The sequence below is a fragment of the Castor canadensis genome, chromosome 8, assembly GCF_047511655.1.
Source record: "Castor canadensis chromosome 8, mCasCan1.hap1v2, whole genome shotgun sequence".
In the NCBI taxonomy this organism is placed as follows: Eukaryota; Metazoa; Chordata; class Mammalia; order Rodentia; family Castoridae; genus Castor; species Castor canadensis.
Genome location: NC_133393.1, coordinates 81702186 through 81716713, shown reverse-complemented (window position 1 = coordinate 81716713; position 14528 = coordinate 81702186). Strand labels below are relative to the sequence as shown.

The 14528-nt window shown below is 37.7% G+C and overlaps 1 protein-coding gene across 1 annotated transcript in view; it reads right to left on the bottom strand.

The window, feature by feature from the left end:
- Positions 1 to 8054: 8054 nt before the first annotated feature.
- Tmem117 (transmembrane protein 117) overlaps positions 8055 to 14528 on the bottom strand; it is a 554639-nt gene continuing 548165 nt past the window's right edge. The window contains exon 8 of the mRNA XM_074083208.1: positions 8055 to 8451. Coding sequence (XP_073939309.1) covers positions 8444 to 8451 — 8 coding nt within the window. The 3' untranslated portion in view covers positions 8055 to 8443. The remainder of the gene's footprint in view (positions 8452 to 14528) is intronic.

The window sequence follows — 14528 nt, the reverse complement described above, 5'->3', positions numbered from 1 at the left end:
ACCATAAAACATTTTCACTTATGTTTGACAAGACAGAAAAGTAAAGGATCTTATCACAAGGAACTGTGTGAATTCACAGAATTGTTCAAGAGTTCTTGAAACTTTCACATAGTGTCACTGAAGGAAGAATCCTGGGAATTACTGAAACCAACTCCCTCATTTTATCTGTGAGACTCAGAAAAGGGAACCGATGTGCTTGGGAGCACACGTGTTCTTAGTTTATGGCAAAAACATGACTAAAAGCCAGAGTTCTAGGTTCCTATTTCAGTGCCTTTTTTATTATAACACAGTTACCTCCTTAATTAGCTATAAAACTATAAAAGGTCACTTTTGAAATAAAAGTTAGAAGTAAAAGATTCTTTAGTATGTCCCCAGTATTTAAATTTATCTGTGATAAATACTGGTCTGAAATCCCAGTTTTCTAAGGTAGGGCATTTAAGAAAATTTCAGTGTTCAATTGGTGTGATATGCAAGTTAGCATGTAGATTTAAGTCAACACAAAACTCTTATATTACTGTAAATTATTTCAGTCAATAAGAAAGTTTTTGAACTTTCTTATTAGCAGACCACTGTCCTAATTCCATGGAAGATGGTTGGGGAAATTAGAAAAGTTTTTAAAAAGTAAGAAAGGGGCATGTTTTCATATTTCAAAAAAAAAAAAAACCCTTCAAATGAAAAGTGAGAAACTCCATGAACAAATAAAACAACTTTCTTATTGATCTTTAGGTCTTCTAAATTTTTTATTTGCTAAGATATAGTGAGAGAGAGAATCATTCTTAACTTCCTTATCTCTTACACCCCAAATCCCCATTCCAAGTATAAATGCTATACCTGTGTCTTAAAAATAGATTCAGAATCAGATCGCATCTTACATCTCTACTACTATGTAATAGAGTCTACCTCTTTTTTTTTTTTTTTTTTTTTTTTAATTTTTCAATGCTGACAGTTTTAAAGCCTCATTCCCTTCTGCCCCTAGCAGGGAAAGTTGACGAGAAAACAGTGCTCCCTCTTCTGGCACTTGTGGACATTCAAGATGATATGGGAGATTTGTGCAGGACTGAAAGCCTCCATCCAACCTTGCTGGCCTTAGTGTTACAGCATTTTAGCCAGAGGAAGTGTTGGTGTTCTTCGTGTCACAAAGCTGAAGAATGAACTTCACGGATAGCAAGGGTGAGTATAGAGGGAAGAAAGTTTATTAAGAGAAAGAATGAAAGCGTCCTCAGGAAGGGAGAGGTCCTGAGTGGGTTACTGGTGAAGTAGCAGGGTCTAGGGGATTTTTATTGACCTAATTCTGGGTGTGCCTCAACTTGAATGCTAATTAGGTGCATGAAGGCAGCTATGCTCATTGGCTGATTGCCAACACACAAAGTGCAGATTGGAGAGTTATACTTACCTTATTAGCATCAAGAGCAACAAGCCATTCCAATTTAGGTCCATCCTGCCCTTCCTCCCTCCTCCATATCCATCCTCCTTCTACAGGCTGGCAGGAGGTTACCAAGAAAACAAGATGTTTTTCTATGCAGTTGAAACATTTTGTGCAACCTTTTGTGAAAAGCTGTTTTTCAAGATAAGTGGTTACTAGGTCTGCTTCCCAGTGGAATTTTCCAGAGCCTCTTACCTATTCTGGCAGTTGTTGGCTATCCTACCTATTCAAAGCCACAGATGAGAACTCAAGCTAGCCACTCCTTGATTACCATAATCCCCAAACCAGTCTGCTTACCCTGCTCTCTCCCAAGGTCTTTAGGGACCAGCTCCAAGGGTTCCCTGTCATCTCAAAGCCTCATGTGTGTCTCAACTTTAATTTTTCTCTCACTCTTGTCTATTTTCTGTAGGGAGACATTAAAAATGTAAGACGTATGTGTTAGTTCTTCATTCAAAATCCTCCAATGAACTCATTCAGAATGGGAGCCCAAATTGTCACCATAGACTACAAAACTTTTTCAGATCCTCCCTCTTCTACCACTTTTATGACACCATCATACCCTCTCACTCTTCTCCCCCTTGACCCTGTGCAGGCTCAGTGGCCTCCTCCTTGCCCGGAAGCATGCAAAGCACACTCTTCCTCATTTTCACCTGCTGCGTCCTCTGTCGAGCTTCTGATTGTTAGTTATTTCTTAGGTGTCTTAGTATTTGCTTTTCTCATTGTCTTCATGCTTCTGCTCAAATTTAATGCTATCAATGGTGCCTTCTCTTACCACCTACATAAAATAGCAATTCCCTCACTCTCCGACACTCTCAATCTCTACTGAACTGCTTTATTCTTTCCTTAGAGCATCGATCACTACAGAACATACTATTCATTATCATTTTGTCTGTTTATAGCCAACTGTAAACAACTAGAAGTTAAGCTCCTTACAGTAAGGGACTTCCTTTTAGTCATTGCTATATAGTGAATTCTTATCAGTGTCTGGCATAGAGGATACCCTCAATTAACATTTGTCAAAGTACACCCACACCCACACCCACACACATACACACGCACACACACACACACACACACCCCAGAATCCATAGTTTTAAAGACAACCTGCTTGGTTAACTAAACTACTTTCTTAATCCCTCCTTTCTATACACACAGACAAAATGGCTAACATTGACAGTCTTTTCTGATTCACATTCCAAAACTCTATTCTCCCTGGGCAAGCAAGCAAGGAGCACTGTGAAGAATTAAAGAGTATTGCTAAAAAGCACTTAAGTTTTGCTTCTTGATCTTATTCTGTACATAATTTTGCTATCAAAGAACTTCAATTGGTCTACCATTTCTTCAGGGAAACTGAAAGCCCATCTTAGACTGGGAGCCCTGGGCTTGGTTTACACTTAGGTAGGCAGAGAGGGGTGGATGCTGGAGTCAGTTGGAACTGACTTATGATCACATCAGGCATGGTGAAATTAAACAGAAAAATTATTGTACACACCATTTTCTGAACTCTTCATTTTTGTCTTTAGATTTCTGCCCTGCTATTTTTAGGTGGATAGCTTGCAGCATGCTATTTGGGAAGCTGCAGCTTATCTTAACTTTTGTCCTATTGGATTGAATCAGCATGGAAGCTTTTGAAGACAGTGAGAGCTCTGTGTTTCCATTCCCTCCAAAGAGCTGCACACTTACTAAAGGCTCAGTGGAGAATTTAAGAATCCACTCCAAGCAAGTCAGCTTGCAGAAAGCCACAGGAAGCAAGGTCTCAAAGGAGCTTCACGGTTTTTATATTTTGATCTTCTACATCTTTGTTGTTGTTATTATTAAATTCTAATTTTAAAAGTGGGTCTAAACTATACTTAAATGCAATGATTGAGTGTGTGTGATTCCCTCGCTGATAGGAACCATGGAGATCTGATATTATTGCATTTTAGCCTTTGTGGCAGTTCTGGTGCTAGAAATGAAGTTTCTCTCACCTTACATTTGATTAGTGACTTTGAATTCTTTTTTTAATACTTTATCTTTGCCCTTATTTATAACTCTCTGTAGGACCTTTAGCATCTTATACCTCGAACACTTTTGTTTCTACTGTTCTTTTGCATTGTGTTTTAACTAGTTTCTCAACTGAAGTTGAAATATTGTTCTTCTGCAGAGTATAAGCTGCTTGAAGGCAAGGAAGATATTTTTGTGAAGAGAGAATCAGGGACCACCACTGGTGGGATTTTCATACTTCTTATTTGATTCTGATTCCAATAACTGTTTCTGGAGGTGGTGGGGGGCAGGCAGGGTGTTTCTAGTCAAGTTCTCCATCAGAACAGGCTGTTGGCTGCTTTCCTTGTATTATTGGATTAAAATAAATTTAGAATTTCTCTATATTCTTAGTGGATTAATATTTTGTCCTAATGGAATACCTCTTTGGATATCAAATAACGCTCCTTTCCTTGCAATTTTTCATGTTTGATGGTGAACCAACTTTTTTTAAAAAAATGTTTTTGGCTCTTTTTTCCTACTTTTTGTTTTCAGTCTTATCCTTAATGCCTGTTTCTATAGGCAGCATATATTTCCTTTTGTCCTGATAACTTGACTTATTGCAGTATAATAAAGATGATTGCTTGTCCTTCATCCCTAAACAATGTTTGAACCTTAGAACTTTTAAATTCCATTCCCCTTCCACTTCCATTTTTCATATTATTCTCTCTTGTGAAAGATACCATTCCACTGTTCTCTGGTTTCTGTCATTTCTCTGAGGTATTAAAACAGCCATTTTCTCCTGTCTGTCTTAATGTTTTTCTCTTACCTTTGTTTTTAAGTAGTTTTACTGTGATCACTTATGCATGGTTTGCTATTATTCTGACTGAGTTCATGACAGTTCTGGAATAAGTGACTTGATGTTCTTTCATCAATTTTGGAAAAGCATGGCTCACTATCTATTTGAATATTGCTTCTGTTCCATTCTTTTTCTCCTTTCCTACTGAAACTCCCTCCATGATTGAATGCTCTTCTTTAACCTGTTTAGTGCCTCTAACCTGAAATTCCATTTTGAATGATTTTAATATTGCTTCATCTGCTTTCTTTATGCTTGCATTTGCCCAGGTTTTTTTTTTTTCTGCTCATCATTTTTTATGAAAGGATTTCATTATTGACTTTGTTTCACACAAGTTACTTATAAACAAAATAAAACTTTTTCATTTTGTTTTTAACACAATCTGACAGCTTCTGTCATTAACTCTTTCACTTACATAGAGTACAATAACCAGTGTACCTGATTTTATTTCTTCCTTTTAACTTTATACATTATTTTATCTCAGAGTAGCTGCATGGCTCTGGAGAAAAGAGCACCTCGGAACTGCTCAGGAGATGGAAGGTGGTAGTAGTGCTTCTGGAATCCCCTCTCACATGCCTCTTCTAATGCCATCTGATTTAATCTTCCTACACAATTGTTTCAAGGAATTTATTCATTTTTCTCTAGGTCTGCATTAAAAAAGATAACCTGTGCAATACCACATAGTCATACTCACTTGTCTTCAATACTGAGCTGAAGTGCTGACTCCTAGACTACAACGTGAAGCCCATTCATCCCTTCTGGAAATGTCTCCACTTCACCAAATACTAAGATATGGCAGACACTTCTCCCATACATGTAATCTCTCCATACATCCTAGGTCTACATCCACAAAGCAGTTCTAGAGAGCTTCCCATGTGATATCAGATATGACAGTGGTACCAACCACCACAATAATGGTCTCTGGTAATTATAACAGCTTACTTTATACTACCAAACAGTAAAAAGAACATATTGTCAATTTTCTTCTTATTACAGACAAGGAAACTCGGGCTATAGAGATAACTTAAGAAACATACTCAAATTCACTCAGCTCTTCAGTGAGAAGACTTGGGGTCCAGGCCACCTTGACTTTCCTATTCTTGCTTTCCTTTGGATGACAAGTGATCAGCTGGACTCAAAGAAACTTTGTGCTTCTTGGAGCCTCTCTGAAATAGGCAAGATGTGTTAGCTTCCCACTGCTATGACAAAATTAATGACATAAACAACTTAAAAGGAAGAAAGATTTATTTTGGCTCATGTTTTCAGTCCATGGTCACTTAGCCCCAGCATGGTGGACCTGTAGCAGCACAGTATATCATAGCAAAAAGGGAGCACATGGTGGAGAAAACTACTAGCCTATTGGAGGCTGGGAAGCAAACAGAAAGGAAGGGGCTGTGTTCTCAAAATTCCCTTCAAAATACACTTCCAATTACCCAATTTCCTTGTAGTAGCCTCCACTTACTAAAGGTTCCACCTCTTCCCAGTAACATTATAGGCTGGTAACCAAGCCTTTAGTCTATGAGTCTTTGCAGGAGATTTAAGATTCAAATGATAACACAGGATTGAGGTTGTATAGTTTCAGTCCCAGACATGCTTCTACCTGACAGATGCAGCTCATAGTTGAAGATGAGAAATAGGTGGAAAACTTATGAAGACGGTCTTTCCACCCCTTCTGTTTGGGCTTAGTTCTATTCTTCCAATTTGCATCCCTGTGCTGTGCCAGGTGGCACACTAAACTCTTTTCCTCCTTCTTAGTATCCTTATGTCCCCCTTTGTGTCCTAATTCCTACTCTGAGCTCTTTTCTTGACTTCAATTGATTAATAAACTATTAAATGATCAGTAACAAACTAAAGCTGCAGGAGACTTTGAGAAAGATGAGTAAACCCTTTCCTGTCATAGAAGGTAAGGCAGTAACTGAGAAACTGAGAGGTACTGTGGCTTTCTGGAGGTGAGGCCCCTGACTCGTGGCTCATTCTCTCTACAACATGTCCTTCTTAGAGACTAATGGGGTAGCAGCAAGATTTCTATCAAGTCTACACAAGGAAAATTCTTGAAGATGTAATGCCTGCAAACAACTGACTGAGACCTAAGGGTCACTCACTTCCTTCACATTGTCAAACTTTAAAAGAGGTTAATTTTAGCCTTGAAAAAATAAAATTCATTTTCTGGCATCCCTCTGTTACATATAGTAAAATAGATAGTGTAAAGATTGAGACTACAAAAATTAAATGTGGTGTCTGCATGCCTACAGACAACTGTTACTGGCTGACAATTTATATAATTATGATTTCATTTTTATTAACTCATTTTATATTTTAAATATGTCAAAAATTAAATAAAATATTTCCTGAAGGCCTGTTTTAGTGTGTGTATATTTTTAAACAAAGTCATGGGTATGCCTCAAACTTGGTACTGATATGAAAATAAAATCACTGCTCTGGACTCAAGAACTAAAAATATCATGGTAGGTCTTAGTGCATATTTAGTATCTCTAGACTATCTTTTCCTCCTTATCTTTCTTTCAGCACTTATCAGAAGTGTCTTTTGCAAGCAGTAAATATTTTGTGCAAGCAGACAAGTGTTTCTCCTTCAGGTCTGTGTTTTTCCTTGAGAAAAGGAACTCTCCACAATCTCAGATTAAAGGCACTGTGAACTACTTCTGTTTATGTACCCAGTCAAGAGACATAACAATGCTATTTCAGTTAGGATTTTGGTTACAAATAATAGAAATCAACTTTAACTAACTTAATCCAAGAAAATATTTGGAAGGATAGTAGAAACTCACAGAATCTTGTAAAGTATGATGAGTCAGGCTTGGAAATAGGACAGAATGAAGAAGCACGGCCTGGTTCTGTTACAGTTAGAGCATCTATGTGGCCACCCCCATTAATGGACATTCTGTAGGCAGCCATTTTTAGGCTCACAATTTTGGTTCTATAAATAGGTGTCTTAGTTTGTTCATGGTGCTATAATACAACAACAACAAAAACCACCATCCATAAACTGTTTATCAGAAGAATTTATCATAGTTCTAGAGACCAGCAAGTCCAAGGTCAAAGTTTCAGCAGATCCAGTGTTTGGTGAAGCCTTGCTGTACTTCATAAAGGATGCATCATTGCTGTGTCCTGTTTCCTGGCAGAGTAACTAGAGCCCTGACCTATCTAGAGTGAGCCAGGAAACAGGACACTTTCTCAATCAGGTATTCTGATCTGTTCCCAATACAAGATTGCATATACTTTTTATCTCAGCTCAATCATCCTTGAACTATATTTTATTACCACCCTCAAAGCATAATAGAATAAAAACAGAACAGAAACTAGAAAGTGTCTCTTCCCCATTCATCTTTAACTATTGTGTGTTTATTCTGAACTATTTTTCTTCTCTTAGAGAGGTTAGGGAGACTTTTGAGTGAAGAGATATTGCCACTTACAAGAGAGATAAAGGTCTTGGAATAAAGTCAGAGGCTATGAGTAGGAGTAGGAGGAACTAGGAAGAATTTTTACTTATATTCCACTTACAAAAGTAGGACTTCCTCATATTTAAGCCAATTTCTAGAACGCAATTTAACATAGAAAAGAAACCATGAGTCCTTGAGAGAGTAAAAAAAAATTGTCAGTTGCTAATTGGTTAATTAGTGTATAACTAAAATGATTCCAAATTTGAACACTCCCAGATGAACAGTAGGGAAAGTAAGCAGGAAACAAATTCAATGCCTTGAAGTAGGATGCACGTGGCTCTAAGTAAGCTAGCAGCTGGCTTCTGCTTTCCTGCTCATACTTCTTGAGGTAGCTCAGTACTTTCTCAAATTGCTTGTGAAAATTCATGGAACAAAGGGGGAGATGCTCAACAAACATAGTTCAGTCTCTTCCTTCAGTCCACCTCTATTACCTGTGTACAAAGAGAGGAGCTGAGGCTACTATCATTGTTATCAGAAGGAAGATATGTGTGCATTCATTTATTTGACAGTATTTCCTGAGGGTCCACTGTATGTCAGGTACTAAACTAGGCACTGAAAAACAGCAATTAACCAAACAGATATGGTCCTTGGTCTTACTGAATTCACAGTTTCTATATTAGTCAGACTTTTCTTGGTTGTGACAAAATACCCTAGAAGACAACTTAAAGGAGGAAGGATTTATTTTGCTCATGGTGTCAGAGGTTCTGGTCCATCATGGCAGAGAGGGTTTAGCTCACGTGATGCAAATCAGGAAGCTGAAAGAGAAGAGAGGAGAGGAGAGGGGGAATGAGAGAGAGAAAGAGAGAGAGAGAGAGAGAGAGAGAGAGAAAGAATGTTTTTATTTCTTCCATGTCCTGTCTACAGTGATGGTGCTACCCCTAGACAGGATGGGTCTTCCCCCACATAGTTAATTCTCTCTGAAAACTCCTTACAGACACACCCAGAAATATGCTTTGCTAGTATCTTAGGCACTTCTCAATTTTCAATTGATAATGAAGATAAACCATCACATGCAGTCTTGCATAGAGATATATATTTAATAAATTATTAACTAACATCTATTTGTATGCTATGAAAATAAATAGACACTCATGCAGAATCTAAAGAGTAGAAAGGAGAAAAGACCAGATGTAGAAATATTCTTTCTTTTCTTTTTTATTTATTTTTTCTGTTTGTGATACTAGGGTTTGAACTTAGGGCCTCTTGGTTGCTAGGCAGTTGCTCCACCATTTGAGCCATTTCTTTATTATTATTTTGGGCAGTACTGAGGTTTGAACTCAGGGCCTCTCACTTGTTAGATAGGTACTCTACCACTTGAGCCACTCCGGTAACCCATCTTTCTTTTTTCTTCTTCCTCCCTCAGCTGGATAACACACCTGATATAATCGGGCAAGATTTGAAGAACAGGATGTGGTGGTATTGTATATAAGTCAGGTTTCACCTTGACTCCAGCTCACATGCAGACCAAAGCCTCTAGAAAACTGTGAGACATTTGACCCAGTGTTCTATTGAGCTTGTATAAGCTAAGCTACTTTGAATTTCTCTTATTCCTTGAGGGAGCTCCTAGCAGCATACTGTTAGCTAGACTATCAGTATCCTTAAGGAGGCCTGTAGAAGGATGTCTGAGATGGCAGGTGCTCTTATTTTAATGTCAGTTAAGGATGATGAGGTTGCATAGTCAGTGCACACTCTGTATGTCCTTACGTCTCTGTATGGCTTCACAGGAAACAATTGCTCTTGTTAAGGCACTAAGCTTTGGAATGTCTTTATTTCATAAAAATATAGGAATACAAGAGCTGTCTGATGTTTGCAGACAGCTGGAAATGATTTCTTCATAATGATGGCTAACATTTTAAGAAAATATATAACAAACACACTTCATACATAATATCTTAGAGGCATTATTACCCTACTTCATGGAAACCATGATGCTACAGCAAGCCAGGACTATAAGGGGTTGAAATTTACTTCATTCTCTAAGAGCTTTGTTTGAAAAGAAGACTTCAAGTCAGGATCTCCAACTCATATTTATTTTCAGGACAACACTTTTTACTGTGTCACTTAGGGCAAGTTATTGAGACTCTTGGGTATTAGTTCTTAAATTGAAAAAGAGGTTAAACTAGACAAACTACAAGTCCCGTTCCAGCTTATATGATCTTTGAATAATTCAAATCCACGAGTCCTGCCTTTTACAAAGAAAAGAGTGGTGATCCTAGAAAGCTTAAAATCATTAGCCTTCACTATTCAAGGAAATAGTCTCCTTACCACCCCCCCCAAAAAAGGAAAAAAGAAGCTTATCTAAATGTCACCTGGACAGAAGTAGTATTTAGTGCCCCTCTTTTTTCTGTTCTTTCTACTTTCCTTTCTTACAAAAATATTTTTTATTACTCCATTGGTATGCTTTTTACTGGGCTAGATAGAAACTTCAGAAGTGAAATCCTAGTTCTTTCCAATGAATTTAAAATGAAATCCTAATGAGCAAATGCTCTATTTATATAGCAGCGAGAGTAGGAAGGGGTGATGATTTTTCCTACAACATTTTCAGCAAGCTTTTGAAAAATGGCAATTTAGATAAGATTTGTCAGTCTTCCCACAATGGCTGGAATTCAAACCTCCAGGAAGTTGGAAATGAGCATTGTCCTCTCAACCAGAGCACAGGCCTGAGTTCAATTTTCTGCCTTATCCCTGATTTTTGTGCACTAATTAAAAGCAAAATCTTTAAAGTGACTCTTGCAAAGTTTTCTGCCTCTAAATTGAGAAAAACAAAATATTTCATGCCTCGCCAGAGAGCATGTGAGGACTTATTTTTGTTTGTAGATGTTAATCAAATGATAGGCATGGAAACCTGCAAAGTACAGTTTCTTTCTAATTTAAAATTGGCTGGGTTATTGACTGAGGTCCGAGTAATTATTATATCTCAAGTTTGGTTATAATCTGGTGCCATCCTTCCATTTGCATTAATTTTGTGCTAGGTGGGAGCTTTAGGGCTTTTCATGGAGACAGTACCTCTAATGATTTATTTAAATTCTGACCATGCTTTCTAATTATGTAAATATTCAATCATCAGTCTTGCTGACTTGACTCTTAAGATGAGAACATTTTCTATATATATTATTTGGTGAAGTTTCTCGGTACCTATGCATTAAATGCTATGAGAAAATATGTATTGCAAAGAAAGAAGAAAGAAGCTGAGCACTTTTCAAACATTCATCATTCTTCCAAGGTGAAAAATCCAGCACTTAGATTTAGAAGCAATATCCATGCACCTAGCAATGTTGAAATTGCTTTCCTTCACTGGACAAACTGGGTATATCATCAGATCCTCCATTTCTCTGGGTGTACTTTCAGCTAAGTGATAGCATCTGAGGTAGTGACACAGAGCCTTGCCCATTCCATGGTAGGAAATGTACACCTGAACCTTCATAGTGATCAACTTGGATGAACAAAGCTTTCATGCGAAATCCCAGAGAAAAGAACCAACTGTTAGCAACTCTTAATTATTTCTCATCATTATACCTTGTTGTCTTCCACCTCCCCCCAAACTTTCTGACTTCCATCTGCTAAAATTTGACTTTTACTCAATGTATAGCAGCTCTAATGGCTTCATGCTTGTTCGCTCCAACACCATGAGGTAAACACCACCCACACCCCAACTTCTGGGGTCAGAACTGCAAATCTTCCAAATCCTGCCAGGCTTGTTTCCTACTTCTTATTGATCTCAAATGCTACTTACCGAAATACTTTTCCTGACTACCTACCTCAGAAAATCAAACCCTCCCTGCCCGATTCTGCTCTAGTCAGCTCTCTGTCTTTTCACCCTACCTGTTTTTTTTTTTTTTATTGATGCCATTATTTGGCATATATTTATTTGTTTATCTCTTTTCCCCCACATATTACCTTGACTTTTTTCCTCTAAGACAATTATCTCAATAAGATATTTGTTGGCTTTATGTGTTTATTGTCTCTTTCCCTCTACCTTATGCTCCTACCTTGAATAATGCAGTCCTCATGCAATAAGTACTTAACTAAATGAGTTATTCAATCATGACTGATAAGATTTCTACAGCTTAACTAGGTATGACATGTTTCATTATCCTTAAAAAAAAAAGCTCATTCTAAAATCATGACATGGAAGGTTTCTTACAGTCAGGCTCCAAACTTCTCATATAATCTTAAATTGTGCCACATACATAGTCTTCTCTCACTACTGCAGGGTGGGGCTCTAGTTCTAAGACCTCTACTGAAATCAAAATTCATGGGTGCTCAAAGGCCTTATAAAAATGTCTTAGTGTTGCATATAGCCTATGCGTGTTCTCCTGTATATACTTTAAAATTTTTCTAAATTGCTTATGATGCCTAATACAATGTAAATACTATGTGAATAGTTATTGTACTTTATTGTTCATAGAATAATGACAACAAGAATGTCTGTACATTCTCAGCACAGGCATAATTTGTTTTTCTAATATTTTGTATTTGTGGTTGGTTGAGTCTGTATATGTGGAAACCAAGGATACATAGCTCTGACTACATTTGTGTCCTGGTCCATACAATATCCTGTCTGTTTCTAGCTGGCTAGTCTCAGGATACACTTATCATTCTCCCAACCTTAGGTCTTTGTTCAAGCTATACTATGCTGTCCTGCATTTACCTGAAGAGATCTTAGCTTTCTGTATTACTTTGCTAGAGCTGCCATAGTAAAACACCACAAACTAGGTGACTCAAACGAGAAATTATTGTCTCACAGTTCTGGAAATAGCAGGATCGTTCTGTCTGGGTGTTATGAGGAAGAATCTATTGCATGCCTTTCTCTTTGCTTTCAGTGCTTTGCTATTCCTTGACCTCTGACTCAGCTCCTTGATCTTCACCTGCATCTTCCAATGTGTTCTCCTTGTGTGTTTCTGAATTCACCCTTTTCCCAAAGACACCAGTCATATGGACTAGGGACTTATACTACTTGGATATGACTTCCTCTTAACTAATAATATCTCCAACATCGCTGTTTCCAAATGAGGTCATATTCTAAAGATATGAGGATTGCAACTTCAACATATCAATTTAGAGATAACACAATTCAACACATAGCACCTTACTTCAAGGCTCAGAGAAAATATCACCTTCTTCAGAATGTTCTCCTAGAAGCTTTTAGTAGAAATCCTCTTTCTTCTACATTCTCTTGTGCTGGCTTTATTTCTATTCTTCCTTTTATAATACTTGTTTCACCAATTTATCCATAGAATACTTACTGGTGTGGGGAAGAAATTTTTCTCTACAAACAGGTTCCTAGTTAGAACAGAGCCCTATAACAAAAGACAGACTAACAAGAAAAATAGAAGTTTATTAACTTGTATGTTTCATGCATACTTGAGAGGAACCCCAGTGAATGGATAGTTTTCCAAAAGGTGGCTTTGAATTCTAGCTGATATATCACTTTCAACAAATAACAATACATTTTTTTAGAACAGTGACAAAGATGAAGGAAATGGACATTGAGTCTCTATGACTGCAACATGCAGAAGGCAAATGAATAAAAGCTAATGGCTGGTTAGTGTAGATTCCTCTGAATCCATCTAGATAACAAAGGTCTAACGTCATCTTCAGTGGTCAGCCTTTGTTACTCTTGGAACAGAAGCAAGCGTACCTTTTGTCCTTATAAATTTGTGTCTTGCTTTTTTGTCAAATTCTGCTGCTCTTTACCATTTTCATCTCAGCACTCCTTCCTGTTTTGGGATGTCATGTTTTGCTTTCTTACAGGCATTTACATGAAGTAAATAAGATATGACTTTTCATACCGGGGGCTCATAGACTAATACGAATGAAAGTAAACCATAGGAGAGCAGGAATTTCCACCTCTTGGTAAATACTCAATAAACTTTGGTTGAATTTAATAATTAACCTTCAACTTAATGTTTTTTGCAGTAGAATCAATGGGAGCTGGACATGGCGGCACATACCTGTAATCTCACACTCAGTAGGCTGAGGTAAGAAGATCATGAGTTCAAAACCAGCCTAGATCACATGGCAAGACCCTATCTCAAAAAAAAAAAAAAAGAGAAAGAAGAAAATAAAAAAGCAATGGGATAACAAAAGAAAAATGTTTTCACAGAACAGCTGCTTGCTTTAAATCAGCAATAGTAGATGGGTTTGGCAGACCAAATTAGAAACAACAGAGATTTCAGGCATAGGTGACAATCACTTGGAAACAGCATGAAAAAATGACTCAGGTTTGTGAAGTTGCAACTAGTTGAGAACACTTGGAATGTAGAACCATCAGGAAAGTGTGAGAGCTAACCAGGAGTCACAGCATGAATGTCTCCAAACTTGTCTAGAAACTTAAAGTCAAAGGCAATTGCCATTGACACCTCATCAGTCCTTATGAAGAACTGTCCAAAGCAGTCTTTATGTTCTCTCCAAACTTCTCTGGCTTCTGTAAGAATTTTGTTAAAGTGGGGATTAGTAAAAGTAATGAAGTTTAGGATTACAAGAAAAGTACTGTCCATTTTTTCTTTCCTTCTCTTTTACTCCTAAGCCAAGCCATGAATGTAAGAAGGAGGAGTTAATCTTCAAAAAGCAGAGGCCAAAATTTCACCCCTTAGTTGATGCTTGTTCAACTGTAGAAACCCTGATCCCCTTCCCAGTGGAACCTCCAGAACAAAAAGCAGTGAGCAAATCCCTGGGAAACATGCCTGGACCTAGAAGCTGTACATTAGAGAATTCTGAACGTGGGAGGCTGAGTAGAGCTACATATGACAACAAGGCTTGGACTGAGGATGATAGCTAAAGTTTCCACTCTCACTTGTTGTGGCCAAGTGTGCCTCACAGATGGTCACCC